General features: G+C 33.5%; 3 protein-coding genes across 3 annotated transcripts; all 3 read right to left on the reverse strand.

The window, feature by feature from the left end:
- Window positions 1-11,212: 11,212 nt before the first annotated feature.
- On the reverse strand, window positions 11,213-11,909 carry EAF02_009155 (uncharacterized protein; the record flags this gene model as incomplete). The annotated part of the gene is made up of 2 exons (XM_038905203.1): window positions 11,213-11,514; window positions 11,603-11,909. 2 exons carry the CDS (start codon window positions 11,907-11,909, stop codon window positions 11,213-11,215), a joined length of 609 nt encoding a protein of 202 aa, XP_038755100.1.
- Window positions 11,910-13,261: 1,352 nt separating this feature from the next.
- On the reverse strand, window positions 13,262-14,676 carry EAF02_009156 (uncharacterized protein; the record flags this gene model as incomplete). The annotated part of the gene is made up of 6 exons (XM_038905204.1): window positions 13,262-13,682; window positions 13,865-14,013; window positions 14,078-14,148; window positions 14,357-14,475; window positions 14,527-14,598; window positions 14,657-14,676. 6 exons carry the CDS (start codon window positions 14,674-14,676, stop codon window positions 13,262-13,264), a joined length of 852 nt encoding a protein of 283 aa, XP_038755101.1.
- A 69-nt stretch (window positions 14,677-14,745) lies between these two features.
- On the reverse strand, window positions 14,746-15,088 carry EAF02_009157 (uncharacterized protein; the record flags this gene model as incomplete). The annotated part of the gene is made up of 3 exons (XM_038905205.1): window positions 14,746-14,785; window positions 14,841-14,911; window positions 14,960-15,088. 3 exons carry the CDS (start codon window positions 15,086-15,088, stop codon window positions 14,746-14,748), a joined length of 240 nt encoding a protein of 79 aa, XP_038755102.1.
- Window positions 15,089-17,353: the final 2,265 nt, after the last annotated feature.

The following is a 17,353-nucleotide window of genomic DNA, read 5'->3' on the forward strand; positions in this document are numbered from 1 at the left end:
TGGAGATTGCTTGTTGAAGGTAAACTCTTGGATAATATTGATCATTATCTGAACAAAGACTTATAAGTAAAAGCAATCTTTAGATGGACTATTAGCGAGGCACAAAGACATCTAAAGCTCAAAATGCTATGCAAAGATTTCCGAACCTTCGAAGATACTCTAAACTATCTTGAAGGCATATACCTAGTATCCAATCGCTTGGAACTAGCAATTGAGGAATTTAGGAACTTGAGAATGGGACCTTCTATATTTCATCAATTCTATACTCAGTTCCTAGAACTGGCTGCAGAATCAGATCAGTCTGAAGAAAACCTTTATAGAGAACTAGCTATAAAGATATTTCTATTATTAAAAAATACAACCATTATTATTATAAATAATTATCCTGAATTTCAAAAATACATTTTTCATCTAATTAATGTAGATATAAGAATGTAAATTAGCTATCTAAGGAGCTCGATAATATCAAAACAGATATCCCGATATTCAAAGAAATTACTTTCAAATTCTTTACAATCTGATAGGGCGCTAAGCTGAGAGAAAACTGTTCTTATCAAACCCATTAGGAAGAATTCTATAATTCCTGAAGTTTTATTTAATTGGAAATCTCACTCCCTTAAAGCCCCAGGAAAATGCTTTACATATAATACTTCTAATTAGAATAAAGATTATAAATACTTAATGAAAATTAATGAGATTGATGAAATAAAAGAAAGTCTCTTTATTTAGGATGATTAATCAGATTCAAAACAAATCTCTGATTCTGATTTATACAAATTGAGAAAAGATTAGTCCTTGGAAAAGTCTTTACTCAAAGATTTCAATATACAAAGAATATTGATCTTAGAAGCCTTATAGGAGGTGATAGCTTTACTGTCATTTGCTATCTACGAATTCACGGCTTCCAAATCTGCTGTTATGTTTTGACGGATATTAGTGCTAGCGCTTATCTTCTTATCAATGCTCGGTTTGCATGACAAATTTCCAAATGTACGAATACTTCCATACTTATCTTGGATTATTATATTAATGTTTAAGGTTATAACAGACGGTCAGGGGCCTCTATCACTCAAGCTATATGTCTAACTCTACAACTAGATGGTAAAATCTTTCTCCAAGCACTATTCTTACTAATTAATATGAAAAGAAATGTAATCTTAGGCAATGGATAGCTTCAATCTCATAATATTACCTCTCGATTCTATAACCATATCCTTATATAACCTGCTAACCTATCAGCTATACCCAATTTCTCTAATGGAATCAATATCCCCTGTAATTCTCTGGAAATCCTTAAAACCTATAGCTATGAAGAATATTAAGTGAATGCCGATTGAAGAGATCAATTCTTTGATATCAATTCTATTAACCTCTTTTTCATATTTCGAGCTAAGTTCACTAATCAGTACAATTGGGATATTAGAGACAACCTTAGGAAAATGGAAAGATTGATCGAACAATATAAGAATGAAGAAATTTCGGTCCCCTTCGAGGGCACCAAAACTAACACTTTGGTCCCCTCCGCAGGCACCAAAACTAACACTTTGGTCCCCTCCGCAGGCACCAAGACTGCTATTCTCAACCATATTCTTACCAATTCCGATCCTTTTGAACCTCCTCTATATAACTCAATGGACATCACTGCTATCACTGCCGAAGCCTTTAAGATATATACTCGTCGCCGCGACAATACGGTTTTTGGGACCAGCATACATAAAGTCAATGATATTCTTAAAGATCGCATAGGAAATATGGAATCTGCCGAAGTCGAAGAACTCCGTTCTCGGATTCCTGCTATCTACCATGACTGGATTGATATCTTCTTTAAAATTATGTTTAATGAGCTGCCTAAATATATTTCTTATGATTACTATATTGAAATACCAAAAGATATAATCTTAAAAACGAGCCCAATTTATAATATATCAATTGAAGAACTTTTAATTGTTAAGGAATATATTATGGATAATTTAAAAAAAGGTTTTATAAAAGCCAGTTCCTCTTTATTCATAGCACTAATTCTATTTATAGCTAAGCCTAATGGAGGACTACAATTCTGTATAGATTATCGATATCTCAATGTTATTACCAAAAGAGATGAATACTTTCTACCACTCATTGACAAGATATTAACTTATATCTTTAAAGCTAAGATCTTTATCAAATTCGATATCTGCCAAGCCTTTCATTAAATCCGAATACACCTTAATTCAGAAGATCTTACTACATTTTGTATACAATATAATACATACAAGTATAAGGTCTTACCTTTCGGTTTAACTAATAGTTTAGCCACTTATCAAAAATATATGAATAATGTTTTGTTCAATCTTCTCGATATTATTTGTACTGTCTATTTAAATAATATTCTCATTTATTTAGAGAACAAAGAAAAGCATGAGCGATATGTTATCCAAGTCCTAGATCGCTTACGAAAAGCTGGCCTTCAAGCTGATATAAATAAATATGAATTTAGAGTTATTAGAACCAAATACCTAGGTTTTATTATCAATACCAATAGTGTAGAAATCGACTCTGAAAAGGTTGAGATTATTAAGGAATGAAAACCACCAATCAATATTCGAGGAGTACAATCCTTCTTCAGATTCTGCAATTTCTACTATCAATTCATTCAAGATTTTGATAGGATTACCAAACCTTTTATCCAGTTGATTAAAAAAGATATCAAGTTTTTATGGAATGCTAGCTGCAATACTAGCTTTGAGAAATTGAAAAGATGCCTGGTGGATGTTCTTGTTCTGAAACATTATTGCATGAAGAAGCAAACCATAATCGAAACTGATGCCTCTGATGGAGTGATCGGTGGAATCCTCTCCCAGCTCCAAGAAGATGACCAATGGCATCCGGTGGCCTTTTTCACCAAGATTATGCTTCCAGCAGAGATAAACTACACTATTTTTAATAAAGAGATACTTATTATTATAAAAGTATTCAAAATATAATATGCTAAATATACCGCTTCGCCCTATTATATCAAAGTCTACACCAACCACAAGGTATTAGAGTACTTTATAACAAAAAGAACCTTGAATTAAAGGCAAGCTGAATAAACTGAAACCCTATCGAATTTCTGATTTGAGATTGTATATCGATTAGGAGTTAGTAATGCTGCTATGGACGCCTTAAATTGTAGAGAATAGGATATTGCAAATCAAGAGCTTAAACACTTGGAATAATATATTCAAACTCTCCTACCAGATATAGTTCTCGATAAAAGGATTATTGATAAACTCAATACAGAGGGGGAAGAGATAATAGAATTATTAGCTCTCAATACTGAGGATATGGATTTGATAGACAAAATTCTGATAGTCAACCAAAACCACCCTTCTCTACAAATAGAACATAATTTGGTAATATACTTGAAGAAAGAATACTCTATAAAAAACGATCTTGTTTTATACAAAGATTATCTTATTATCCCTAATATAGATCATCTATATATCAATCTTATAAAAAAAGCCCACACTCAAATCTCTTTAGCACACCCTGGAAAAACTAAGACCAAACTGATCTTGCAGAAAAGATATTTCTGGAAAGACATATCGAAATTCATTGACCAGTATATTGACAATTGCATTACTTATCATAACTTCCATACTCCCAGAAATAAGATATCAGGATTCCTATAGCTATTGCCTATACCCTCAAGACTCTGGGTAGACGTATCCATAGATTTCAAAACATTTTCTGTTAACAAGTTTGATTACAACAATATCTTTGTAGTAATAGACAGATTATTAAAACAATTCATTTCTATACTATACTATAAGACTATTAATGCTAGAGATATGGTAATAATATATCTAAACAATATCTATCGATGGAAGGGTACTCCAAAAACTATAACCTTTAATAGAGGCCCCCAATTCATATCTCTCTTTTGAAAAGAATTCACTCGAATCTTAAATGTCAAGCTGAAACTTTTTATAGTATACCATCCTCAAACAGATAGCTAAACAGAGATTATGAACTAGTATTTAGATCAATGCCTGTATCCTTACATTAATTACTATTAGGACAACTGATCTGAGCTCTTATGTATTATAAATTACACACAACTCATTTTTCTATATGAAAATCTGGGAATATTCCCATTTGAGCTTCAAAACAAATACAGACCTATTATCTCTTTTGATTAGGATAGATCCCCTACCGCTTTTACTATTCAAGAGAAACTTTTTCAAAAGGAAACACAGAACTTTGTTTCCAGAATGTATAAAGCCTGGGAAGTCACTAAAGAAATTATTCTTAGATTTCAGAATAAAAAAAGAAAAGATATCAATAAATACAAATAAACTATCAATTTCGAGGTTGGCAATAAAATCTTTATTACTACAAAAAACTTTGCTATTAAGAAATCTAGTTGAAAGTTTGATCTATAGATAACTAGTTCTTATATTATTTTTTTCAAGGAGAGTTACTCTTATCATTTTGATCTGCTAGATAGTATAAAAATACACAAAGTCTTTTTTCCAAATAAACTTCAAAAAACATCAGATAATCTTATGTCTGATTAAAAAGTCGATCTGCTATCCTTAATCATAATTGCCACAAATGCCGAATTTAAGGTTCAAGATATATTAGCCTTGAAGATTATTCAAAAAGAGGTTTGTTACAAGGTAAGGTGGGTAGACTATAATAACAATCCCGTATAGTATTATTATAGAGATGTGATATATATACTCTATAAAGTTAGAAGATTTCATATATAATATCCATATACTATAGATCCTTTTGAGAATTTATTAAAGTGGATAAAGAATTAGGAAAATGGTATTAACAATTATAATAACCTATCAAATGAAAACCCTATGAATATAAGTAAAAAACAATCTTACCTAGCCAGTTTATCTTGAGAAGAGTAACCTGATACACAAGCCTTTTTCCATTATTACAAGAATTTGTTTGCTTTATATTTATTTTTTGTTAAATTTTCTATACTTTTATCTTGCTTTCTACTTTACTTCTATAAATCAACTTTATCTAAATCAAATCAACTCTTTGATTTAACTCAGAAATAAAAATATTAGTAATATTTCAAGCTTTACGAAATGTTTTTAACTCTCTAATGCACTCCCTTGAGCAGTGAGTTCAGGCAATATTATTACAATCCCCTTCACCCTCTAGCTTACACCTAACACCAGATTACGAAGAGCAAAATCTACTAGACCAGTAGTTATGAGCTGCAACACCTACTCCACTGCCTGTAGACTCATTTGCTCTTACTCTCGTCTCCAGCGACTCTATCTATTTCACCGATATTCTCACGTACATCGATTCACATCCAAACCTCCCAAAGCTCCAGCAAGCCGAAATGATCGAATTCAGCAAAATACAAGCTGTAAAGCTCGGCATCAGCTTAGACAGCTTCGCTACTAGATTATAGGCCTACGAGTTGAAGGAGGAACTTTATAAATATCTGAATATAACAAAGGAGGACTTACAAACCAAACATACAGTTTTCACGGCTATAGCCACCTGCGGCAAGTGTTTATAGAAAGATATTGAGCTCGTTATCAAGTGATTAAATAGCCTTGTAGATAAGAGAAGCAAATGCCTGGATCAGCTTGTTCAAAGCAACACCAGATGGAAGGATAATATAACCGGAATTACAATTTTCGTCCGATTTCTGAAAGCTGTTTCAAATGGTCTCATTGCTTACTATGTATTAAATACAGTAGTTATTGAATGATTTGGAAAAATCGAAAATCATTAGTAAGGTGGTGTTCGCTTTCTAGAACCCATCATTGCTGATATCAAGAGAGTGTAAGCCCTTTTGAAAAAAGTTCCTTATTGTGTCTCTCTTTGTTTTTTTTGTAAACTCTTTTTGTTACAAAAGTATGGTATATATATACTGCTCAAGGGTATTTATAATAAATAGCAAAACAACAAATCACATTGAATAACCAGCTCCTGATTCAATGGAGAAAAAGAAAGGGAAGATGGGTAGTATACTTTAAAGGTGATAAACGACATCCCGCACCACAACCAAACGACTTGCACAACTGTGGTAAACCCTTTGCGACGAGTGTACAACACCCCAATCAATATCTCTGATGACGAGGAGGATAATGATAACGAAGAAGAGAAAAATGAATTACCGACTATACCTTCAAGGAAGCGAAAGGCAACAAGGAAGGTGGAGAAAACAGTAATAATGAAAAAGAAGTCTAGATCTCCAGAAATAAAGAAGCAAAAGAAAGGATAAGAATAGATTTGAGGGCAAGTCGTTTCTCAAAGGGGGGGTGATGTAACGATCTGGTTTTAGGCTTAGATTAGTTATCTATTTACCCCACCTGGCAGGTCAAATCTCGCTTTGCTTTTGATTCTCTCCTGATCTCCTCCAGATCTATAAAAACCTCTTACAAATTCACTTTTTATATAATAATTTGTTATTTTCTAGTATCAATAATTGATTCATTTACTATCATGCCGTGAACCTGTTGTCGTCACATATTATCAGTTAAATTACATGGATAGCTATAAAATATAATATTATCAGCTCTCAGCATTACAGAGTATTATCAAAAAGAGTTGGTATTGATCTTACAGCTACCTTTACTTATAATACTAAGCTTACTTTAACAATTGGTAAAATGATTATACTAATAATAATAAATGTACAAAGTGTTTATAATATACTTTTTAAAAGACAGTTTTTATAATATATAAAGAAGCAGAATTAGCTTATAGTACTCTTACAATTTATTAATTCATTTCTGATTAAAAGATATATATATATAAAACTTAAAGGGATTATAATATAGGATTTCCTGATTGTATACGGTACCCCCTAGGGATTATCATTTTCCCTTATCCTGTATACCCTTTATCTTGCTAAGCTTTTCAATCAAGATAGAGCATAGTACTTTAAATATATTAATAATATAGCTATATATTATATATCTAAGAATCTATTTATAAATATATATATACTTCATCAAACCATTCAACACATTCTACAATAAGGAAATTAGAATAAGATCTTTTTCGCTTTGGAAAAGTTTGAATTACTTTATATATCAAGGAAATATGAAATTATAAATCTAGCTATAAGAATAAGTCGAAATCTAGTTATTATACTAACTCTTTTAAAGCTTATTAACGGAATATAACTAATCTTATATTAGCTTAACGTTTTTTTTAATTGGTGTTTAATATTCTTATAATATATCAAAACGCGCATTACAAAAACTATGTATATTACATCCCATATTTGATCAATAGCTTATACAGCTTATAGACTATCTACAGTCTGTTTGCGAAAAGCAATTATTATCTGTATACTTCTTATCGCTCTTTTCAGCTTCGAAATATAATTCGATGGGCTATATAAATAATGCCTAAATGCAGATTATATTCTGATTAGTATTGGGATTAAGAAATATATCAATCTAATTAGTAAGATAATTCATAATATAATATAAGAAGCTTTATCTATCTATAAGACAACCCTAATAACCATACTTTTTATAAAAGCTAATCTCCCAATTGGAATTGTTGTATTAGAATAAGCCAAATTGAGATTTGTGTTTCGGCTTTAGATAATGGATATATAATATTTATTTGTAAATCAATTGAAGCTATATATTAGGAAAAGAGAATAAAGTATAGATATTCTGAAAGATTTCAATACAAAACTATAAAGAATGGGATGGGCGATTTCTGTTACTAAACGTCTCAGATTTTTATAGTCTTACTTTTCTCCTAAGTATTGTATTGATTTAATAAATAATATAAATAAAAAGAATATTACAAAAATATTTAAAAAATAATGAGATTTAATCCCCCAAGAAAACTATTTTATATTTTCAGATAGATCTGAACAATATAATGAATACAATCACTACATGGAATATGACTTTGCAATCTATTACGGCAAATAATAGATCGATAGCGACTATAGTTATATATGTGAATAATCATATATTTTTAATACTGAAATAATCAGTATATAATAGGGACTAGAATGTTTTCTGAGTATTATTGATTACTCTTATTAGAGACAAATATGATTATATATTGATAGCATCTCAGTAATCTGGGGAATACAAGGAAGCGCCACTGCCTCCTCTTAATGGATATATTACAAATATTATTAAGCGATATAATATTACAATATTATAATCAAGTAATTCCCTGGGTATATTGAGATTGAGAGTAACGAGATAGTCGATCGCCTTATTGATTAGAGTATGGCTGGGCTGTTTGATCCTAGTTTATTTTGCTTTTCTATAGTCAGCAGCTCCCATTTTGTTCTATATGCCAAATATCAGTACTCCGAGAACAGATAGTGAAAGGAAAAAAGAGGCTTGATCTTCGAAATATACAATATATGGAAATCGGCATATAATACCTTGAAACCAGAAAGCCTCAAGCTTTCTTGCAAAATACTATACAAACTTATAGCGATACGAACCGAATACAATGACTTTGTAGCTTATTATATCAAATTCAATCACAAAAATAGTATAAATATTTGTATATACAGAATTGAGAAAAGCTCATTATATTTCTTTCAATATTCAATCAATAATCAGATACATAACAACTAACCACTTATATCAAATCGATTTCAATCTAAATGAAATGCGATAGTATATATTAACCATATTCTATAAATATAATATAACTTTACTAATCTTCTTATTAGATCTAGATTCTATACTAAAATATATCTAAACTATACAAAACTATACAAATTGCAATCTACTTTAATACCCCAAGAATAAACTCTTTACCCTAATCAATCTAAAACCCGCACTGACCAGTTATAAACGCTTCGAATACTTTCCTAATCGATAGCGATCGATCTGATTATCCATCAGCATTTGGATAACATATAAAACAAGACTCTCTGAAACAAAACCACAAATCTTTAAACAAAATAGCTATAGGATCGTCATGAGCAGTATTGAATAGGGAAATATTAAAGGCAATAAGTCTCTGATTAACTAATATTATACTACTATAAGCAATTGGAATGCTAGCAGCCTGTAGGCCCACTCCTTAGTACATTTAGAATACCCCTTGGGAGGTTAGATATTAGATGTTAATCACTATAAATAAATAAATAAATAAATACATCTACAAGAAAGTGAAAATTGATAAGAAAAATAAAAAAAATAATGATAATAAAAAAGAAGTCTAGATTTTTAGAAACAAAAAGATAAAAAAAAGAATAAAAACAAACTTAAAAGCAAACCGTTTTTTAAAGGGAAAATAATATAACGATTTAGTTTTAGGTTTAAATTAGTTATACATTTACTCTACCCAACAAATTTAATCTCGTTTTGTTTTTGGTTCTCTTCTGGTTCTCTTCTGATCCCCTCCTGGTCTATAAAAACCTTTTATAGGTTTATTTTTTATACAATAATTTGTTATTCTCTAATATCGATAATTAATTCAATTCACTATCATGCCTTGAACCTATTGTCGTCACACCCTTGATTTGAGAATATGATTCGCTATATCTTTTATTATTCTAAGTTTAGATAAAAATCCTTTTTTATTTATATTAAATATATATTAAATAAATACTTTCTTTTCTAATTCAATCAAATTATAACTTTTTGATTAGTTTTTAGTTATATTAGATTTATTTCGAATTCTATTACTCAATATAAATCGAGATATACAATTGTTGGAAACCATATATATGATACTAAGCAGTATGCTAGTAACAAACATCTTTTTCTATTCTAATAGATTATGAGCCTAGATGGTGTAGTGATAGAGTATACGATATGAGATCGTAATATAAGGACCCATATCCGGCAACTTGCAATTAAATAGAAAAAGATCCATACACCCATTTGTATACAATCGGAACTAGAACCGATCAGCTTTGTATAGAAATGTAGAAGCTAGCTTCAAGGAAGAGCTATAGGGTATATTACTTAAGGGGGAGTATTGGAAACCATATATATAATATTAAGCAGTATATTAGTAACAAACATCTTTTTCTATTCTAACAACAATAAAGCTAAGCTATCTTTTGAATTATTAATTTTTTATTTAATTTAATAGCTTAAATAACTAAAATTATGTGTATTTCTTTAGAATAAATTTTCATAATTAATTATAAAGAAAATATATATTGAATATAGAATAATAATTCGAGGTAAAAATAACCGACCCACTGATATGGCCGACCCACTGTTAAACCACGTTATTATAAAATCATATTATCATATAGTTATATAATAGTATCTCTTATCAAATTGATTTATAATGGAATAGAATGAAATAGAACTAGATAGAAGTATATAGTATCAGGGAGCGACCAACTGACAGGGTTTATATAGTAGATCCACTGTTCCGAACGCATTCGGAACACTCCACGCTTTTATGGGTTAGCGGTAAAGTGGTCAACCCTAACATATAGGAAATATTGCTAAATTAATTGGTTGTACTTTTTTTTTATTTTTTTTATTTTTTTTTTATTATATAATGATTTTATAAGATTCGATTTAAATCGATTTTATTTATAAGTATAGAAAATACTGGAATTTCATTATAAACTATATAAACCTAGGATATTCTTTAAAGAAAACTTAGAAAAAGTAAGTAATTTTATCTTATTTAAGTCTAACTTTTTCAAATTGATTTCAATTTAGCCTTTATTATATATATTCGATTTATTCCTCAAGTTTAAATTGATTAGATCTTCTACTATTATTACAATAATAATTATTCTTATTATTATAAGAGCTAACCTCTTGACACTGAGCGGAGGAACACCAGAGGCAACAAGCTTCTGATTAGCTAACATTACACTACTATGAGCGGCGGGAACGTCAGCGGTCCGTAGGCCCGCTCCTTAGTACGTCTAGAATACCCTTCGGGAGGTCAGACATTAGACGTTAATCACTATAAATAAATAAATAAAAAATAAGAGCTAACCTCCAAGAAAAACCTTCTGATTAACGGCATTTTCTTCAGCTAGAAGGATAGCCAATGAGGAGAGATTGTCAGTTGGAACTGGTGGTTCTAAAGGCTGAATGAAGTATTTTATATTCAAGATCAATCGCCAGGCAAGGTATTGTCACATATGAGGCGATTTAGAGATCTAGTGCCGGTGAGAGGCTAAAGGGATCTAGTAATCCCAGCAATAAATTGGAACCGTCTTAAACACATCTATCGAACGAACTTCTCTCGCAGACGCTATTGAGTCACGAGTATAATATCATACATCCCCCTCTCGTGGCTGCCTAATGTGCGAGACTGAGTCAGCAGTGGCTGGAACAAAACCAAGTTCCTCCAACATCAACGCGATTTGCCTTTCGTGCCCGATCCGTCCTTGATCAATGAAGAGTACGCTGTGGTCATCGTACGGTTTGAGCTGCTCCGAGATGGAGCTTTCATCGGAGACAGCGCGCCATAATACGCTCGTAAAGAAAAACGAGGTCCCCTTGCCATACCGACTCTCCACCCGGATGTCTCCTCCCATTTGCTCTGCAAGGTCTTTGTACAAAGATAGGCCGAGGACTGAATCGCCATATTTCCGATATGGTGAACCATCTCTTGCCAGGAAGTATCAAAATTAAGTCAAGGTTGCCCTTCTGAATCTTAATACCATTATCTGAGACAACATCCTCTAGAGCTTGTTTTTCTGCAGTGGCGGGATCATGCTTTGCGATTTGAACCGTAATTTTGACTTCCTCCTGCTCTGCAAACTTGATGGCATTTCCAACCAACTTGATAATAACCTGGCGTAAACAAATGGGGTCTTCAATAACACGGTTTGGTATCGAGCTGTTTACCAGATATCGAAGTTCAACGTATTTTTCGTCCGCCCTCTTCGTTAAACGCATGAGTGCTTCCAATACTGTTGCTGGTAGTTGGTAAGGGATCTCCTTCAAGGTCACATTAACTGAGTCCATTGAATAACGGAAACCTCAAGTTTGATTTGGTGCTGTAGGATTTTCGGAGTCACTCTCGATTACGCATGATATTTATGTCAATGAGGAAGGGGTTGAAGGAAATGCGCAGTGAATAAGAACGCTGTACCTTCATATCTACCGCAATTTTATGATTTACAGATATACGATGAAATGTATCGGAATGTATCGGAATACTGTATCATACGGGTGGCGTGACTGAAATTATCATATCAGCTAAGCTAGAGAGTTGCTAATTTGCTTGGCGTGCTTTTCGCCTTTCTCCTTCTCATCCGGATAAACTCGACAACCTAATTATCTTGTGCTTTTTACCTCAGAACTAGGGAATATATTCTTTCTGAGCTTAAGTTTCTTACTGAAGCTTCGAAAGTCAGAGATTAGCTAATCGTTGTAATAGAGAATAGAGAAACACTATAAAGAGAAAGATTATAATAACATTCTTTATTGGACAAATTTTAGACTTATAATTTAGATCTAAAAATTATACTAAAAAAGATAATATGAATAGTTATATTGAGGAATTTCTAAGAGACTATAGATATTATAAACAAATTATTATTCTTTTTTAAGAAGAGTAGATATATATCTATCTATTTAATATATGATTTAAAGGATAATTGATTAAATGATTTATAGATTTACTGAATATTAAAATATGTATTACTAAGCTGAAGTATAGAATATTGTTGAAGAAATTCTTTATCAAATAAAATAAAACTTTAATATAAATTCTCGAAGTATTTTAATTGTCTACTACTCCCTATATAATAATCCCTTCATATTCATAACGAAAACGTTTTAAAATCGAGACTAAAATAACAATTTTATTGAATCTATTATAAAGCTTATATAACATTCAAATGATCGAGTGAAGAAGCGCGAGTTGTCAAAGAAGAAGAGAAAGATTTTATAATAATCTAAATAATAAATATTTAAATTTGAATTAATTGATTATCGAATTATGAATTTATCAAGATTTTAAAAAGATAGATTACTTCTAGTAATATAGATTTGGAGATAATCGAAATGAGAGGGTGACCGGGATATAAGCTAATGGACTTAAGAGTAATTAAATATTCTTTAAGGGATATGAGAATAATTTATTGTAAATTTAAATATCAAATATAAGACTAATGAGATGTAATTTACTTTGACTGTATGTAGTAGTTTCGAATTATTAAAGGAGCTTTAAGATCGAGTCATGCTGAGCACTTAGAATATCTTGGTTATCTTGAGGGCTAGTACTTCTTGATCTCAATGTCAATTAACAAATTTCAATTATTTGGTGGAAACTATAACTCATTAAGAGTTTTAAAATTGTTGCTGTGTTTAATCTATGGAGAACTCGCAGCAATATTGATGTACCCTCGGATTCCCACCACTGGTCCCGTGTAGAACTTTCTTGCGTACAATAAATAGTAAACAATACTGAAGAGAATAACAGATCCAAAGACCAATACACTATAGTTCATTGATGTTGGAGTAACTGTGGAGGTTGGTGGAAAGAAACTGAAGAAATTAATAATGACAAGAAATATACATGCGAATATGTTATTGGCGATGCCAAAAAACCCTTGGATCCTCCAAGGTCCCCATGTAAGTTGTTCCAGTGGCGATATAGTTTCTGAAATATCTTCGGAAGGGGTCTTAATACTGTTATTGATGCGACGGTATAGAAGAAGTCCGGCGGCCATGAAATAGGACGAGAAGAGACCAGCTAGGACAAGTGAAACGATATCGTTGAAAGCCTTAGCGCTAGCAATTATAATTAACGCGAGGAGGCATGGACCAACTGTGACGAGGGAAATAGCTTAACTTTTCTTTGTTCAAAGAATGTTGATGAAGAATTTCTCGAAGAACTTACTCGGCCTATGCTAGACCAGAAGGGGACAACTCGATCCCCTACTGCCTATGTGAAGATCTCTATGAAAGAATACCCAGTAGGACTCTCAAAGGCTGCGGTCAATTCGCCTGCACAGAACAGAGTCGCAATAAGCATACCAAAAGCAAGAACACCATTAATCATAATGCTTGCGATCATGGCTCGGGAAACGTTTATGCGAAGATTTTTAATTTCTTCAGACATCTGTGGATTTACGTCAGTTAATATTGCGTGTGAGTCGAGAGTTAGGGATATTGTTTTGACATACATGAACGGCCTCATCACATCCGAGGAAAGCAACAGCATTTCCAGCTAATCCAATGAAAAATGATAGTCCGGCTGTAGGCCACTCTCCGCCATTTATGAAAGTTGTCAAGATTTATTTCGCATCTCCTCGAGGCCCAAGTTGTACCAGAGAAATGAGCACGGCAAAAAGTCTAACAATTTGGATCATGAGGATAAAGCCTTCAAGCTTGGGTAGTGTTGCGTTGAAGAACACCTTGACGAGGACTGCGAGGATTATTACGAGCCAAAGAATTAGTGTTACCTGATAACTCTTTGGTACATAATCCCAATTGTTCTGAATTACCGATGCTTGGATCAAATTGCTGCAAAAGAAATTTGATGTTGCAACGCTTGCCAACCAACCGATACAAGTGAGCCATCCTGGTCGCTCTTTAGCAGAGTTGCGATCCAATTTCAAACTTGGGAACTTACCTGCAACATAAATCATTACATTCTTGCTCTCCGAAGGGGCTAACAAATATACCCAATGATATTGTCCTCCAGCTGTAGATATCATTGGTGTCAATTCCTCCATGACCCCAAAGACTGATAATGTACCTACCCAAATGTAAAGGAATGCATATATGAGACCAGCAGTGCCTCCACCACGACAGTGATCATTAGCTTGAGAGATTGATACAACATCAAATATTAAACTTTGCCTAACTTTTCGTATCCAAGTGCAAAGACTCTGGAAGCATAGTTAGATCAGGATAATACACAGAGCTATAAGATCAATGGCTTACATGAGGACCCCTTCCCAAGTTGACATCAAAGTGCATGCCAATCCAATCATACTCACCAAACCAAAGTTCCGCTACTATGATCAGTTCTGGGCATTCAGTTGAATTGAGGCAGACTATACTTTTGTCACTTGCTGTTTACCAATCCTCGCCAGGTATGTCGCATCTGGGTCGTTGAGATCATGGAGTTCCGCCGATACTGCAGTTTTTATTGAGTACTCATACGTTTGAAGCCTATCTGTGAGTGACATTGTCACTACCCAGTGATGTGTTGGAAAGAGAGTTAAACTACCGATAAGTCAATAATGACTACAGTGATCAAGATACCCTATGATGAGAAGTGCTCTTATGCAACAAAGCACTGACAGAAATTAAATTTAAAATCTTCACGAATATCGCTTAATTTCCACGCGACTGTGCCTCTTCCTTTACGATAGAACAAATGAGAGACCACGGCTTGGTAATTGGAATATTAGTATATCCGCGAAAAGCTTGCATACCTCTCAGCTGCACCAGGAAATAACCTGGAATTCCCCGAATGACACTCATCAAGGGTAATATGGTAGAGCAGACAAACTGCTATGGCAGAAATACTCACAATTCAAGGAATACTCACCGAAACTTCTCGAAACTAGTATGAGAGCTACACTGACAGCTTTAGATAGCTGAGAATAGCAGCGGATATATCGTGTTAACATGGCCCAGTGGTCAGGAGGAGACCCCAACCGCGCACCTACGGAACGACCTCGACGACTTTCCACTTTGGACACGACACGTGATTATCAAAGCTAGCCCAAAAATAGATTTTTTCTTTGCATGGATTTCTAACCTCTGTTGAACAACGAAAAACAAGATGCAATAAACCCGGAATAACCTCTCACTAAAGTAGAGAAGCACTTCAGTATCTCTGATAAAGTACTGACCATCGGCTGTAACGATGATCACAAATCTTCTCCGCTCGTATATGACATCCAGTGGCTGGTAGGATCTTGCTCGTGATAAGACCAGAGTCTGACCTTAGACTCGGCAACAGCTTTGGCGTATCCCTCTTCGGTTGCCTCGGAAATTGGGAACAGGATATTCATGAAGGATGTATAGGGATCATAGTTGGAGTCCCAGAAACAATCAACGACAGCGCTGAATTCGGCTTGAGTGGTGACTTATTTGACGATTGGTTCCATGATTCTGGTTAAAAGTCAAGTAATATTTATTGTAAATATGTTTTTGACGTTTTTGCTTGCAAGGTAAAGAAAGGATGTCGATTTTGGATCCAATGAATACTCGCGCAGACCATATTGACCTTCCTATTCTGTAGTAAAATCGCGCTCTATTTTGGTTCTGGACAATAAGCAGGGATCTCAAGAATATCAGGGGTCGAGATGAAGACAGATAATAATCTCCACGAACAATGGCGCAACGGGAATTTCTTGCATGATTCAAGGGTCAAAGATATTCCGTCAGCAAATTATTGTCCCGGAGGTGTGTGCCAAGAACGGAAAGGAGCTGATGGACTTGAACCATATGTGGGTCAATGCACCTAGCCGGCTTTTTCAAACGGGAATGGTAAGCTGTAATTCCTCCTCGCTAAAGTTCGATTGAAAGCATCTGGACATGGTAGACGTCAGCGCCTGGCGTCTACCGGATAAGTCGGATGACATATACCTGATTTGGTTAAAAAATCATCCTTGCGCTGATCAAATCAATATAATTTGCACCGCATACAATAGTGCGGCCGTATCTACCAAACTGTCGGGACCAATTAATCAACGACAAAAGATCCTTAGCGAGCTTCCACCCCCCTGCCACCCAACAACCACCAACAACCTCCATGCAGGTCTTGAAATTTTCACCGCCAGTTTCCATCATGCTACTTCATATCGGCCCTTCCGAGGTAACTCATTGCGACTCTGTCTGCTCCCATGATGAATCTATGCCTGAAATCTGCATTTTTGTTGACGTGATATGATTGGGAATCTTGGGTTCCTTGATAGCGCGCTTATTCATCGAGCTTGCTGTGTCACAAAAATTTAATCTAAACGATCTTTTCTTAGGAATTGCATTGGTGAACTCTAACTCACTATTCCCTAAGGTGCCAGCTGCGGCCGGGAAATGTGATCCGTGCATAAATAAGAATATCAAAAACTTTATCAATATAAAAACTATTCAATTAGAATTTAAGATTAAAATTTATTAATATAATAATAATTAGAAATTTAATTATAAATTCAATTGTTTTATTTCAAGAACAAAATAAACACAATTTACAATTTCAAAAACTTTTAGATTACAACATTTTGATTGGCTGATAAGGCATTATAAGCGAACCCGGCTGTAGCTAGTACCTTAGGGAATGATCTACTGATCATAAACACCGGAGAGACCGATTTTGTGACTTTTTGTAAGGGCACCTTATGCAGGAAATGGAATAGTCATATCTCTCAAGTCCTCGAATGGGCTGGGAGCCCGGACAAGCTTAAGTTCAACTTCTCAGCTGCTCACGGCCCAAAAGGTATATC

Source organism: Botrytis sinoallii (genome assembly GCF_014898435.1).
Source record: "Botrytis sinoallii strain Bc 23 chromosome Unknown BSIN_018, whole genome shotgun sequence".
NCBI lineage: Eukaryota > Fungi > Ascomycota > Leotiomycetes > Helotiales > Sclerotiniaceae > Botrytis > Botrytis sinoallii.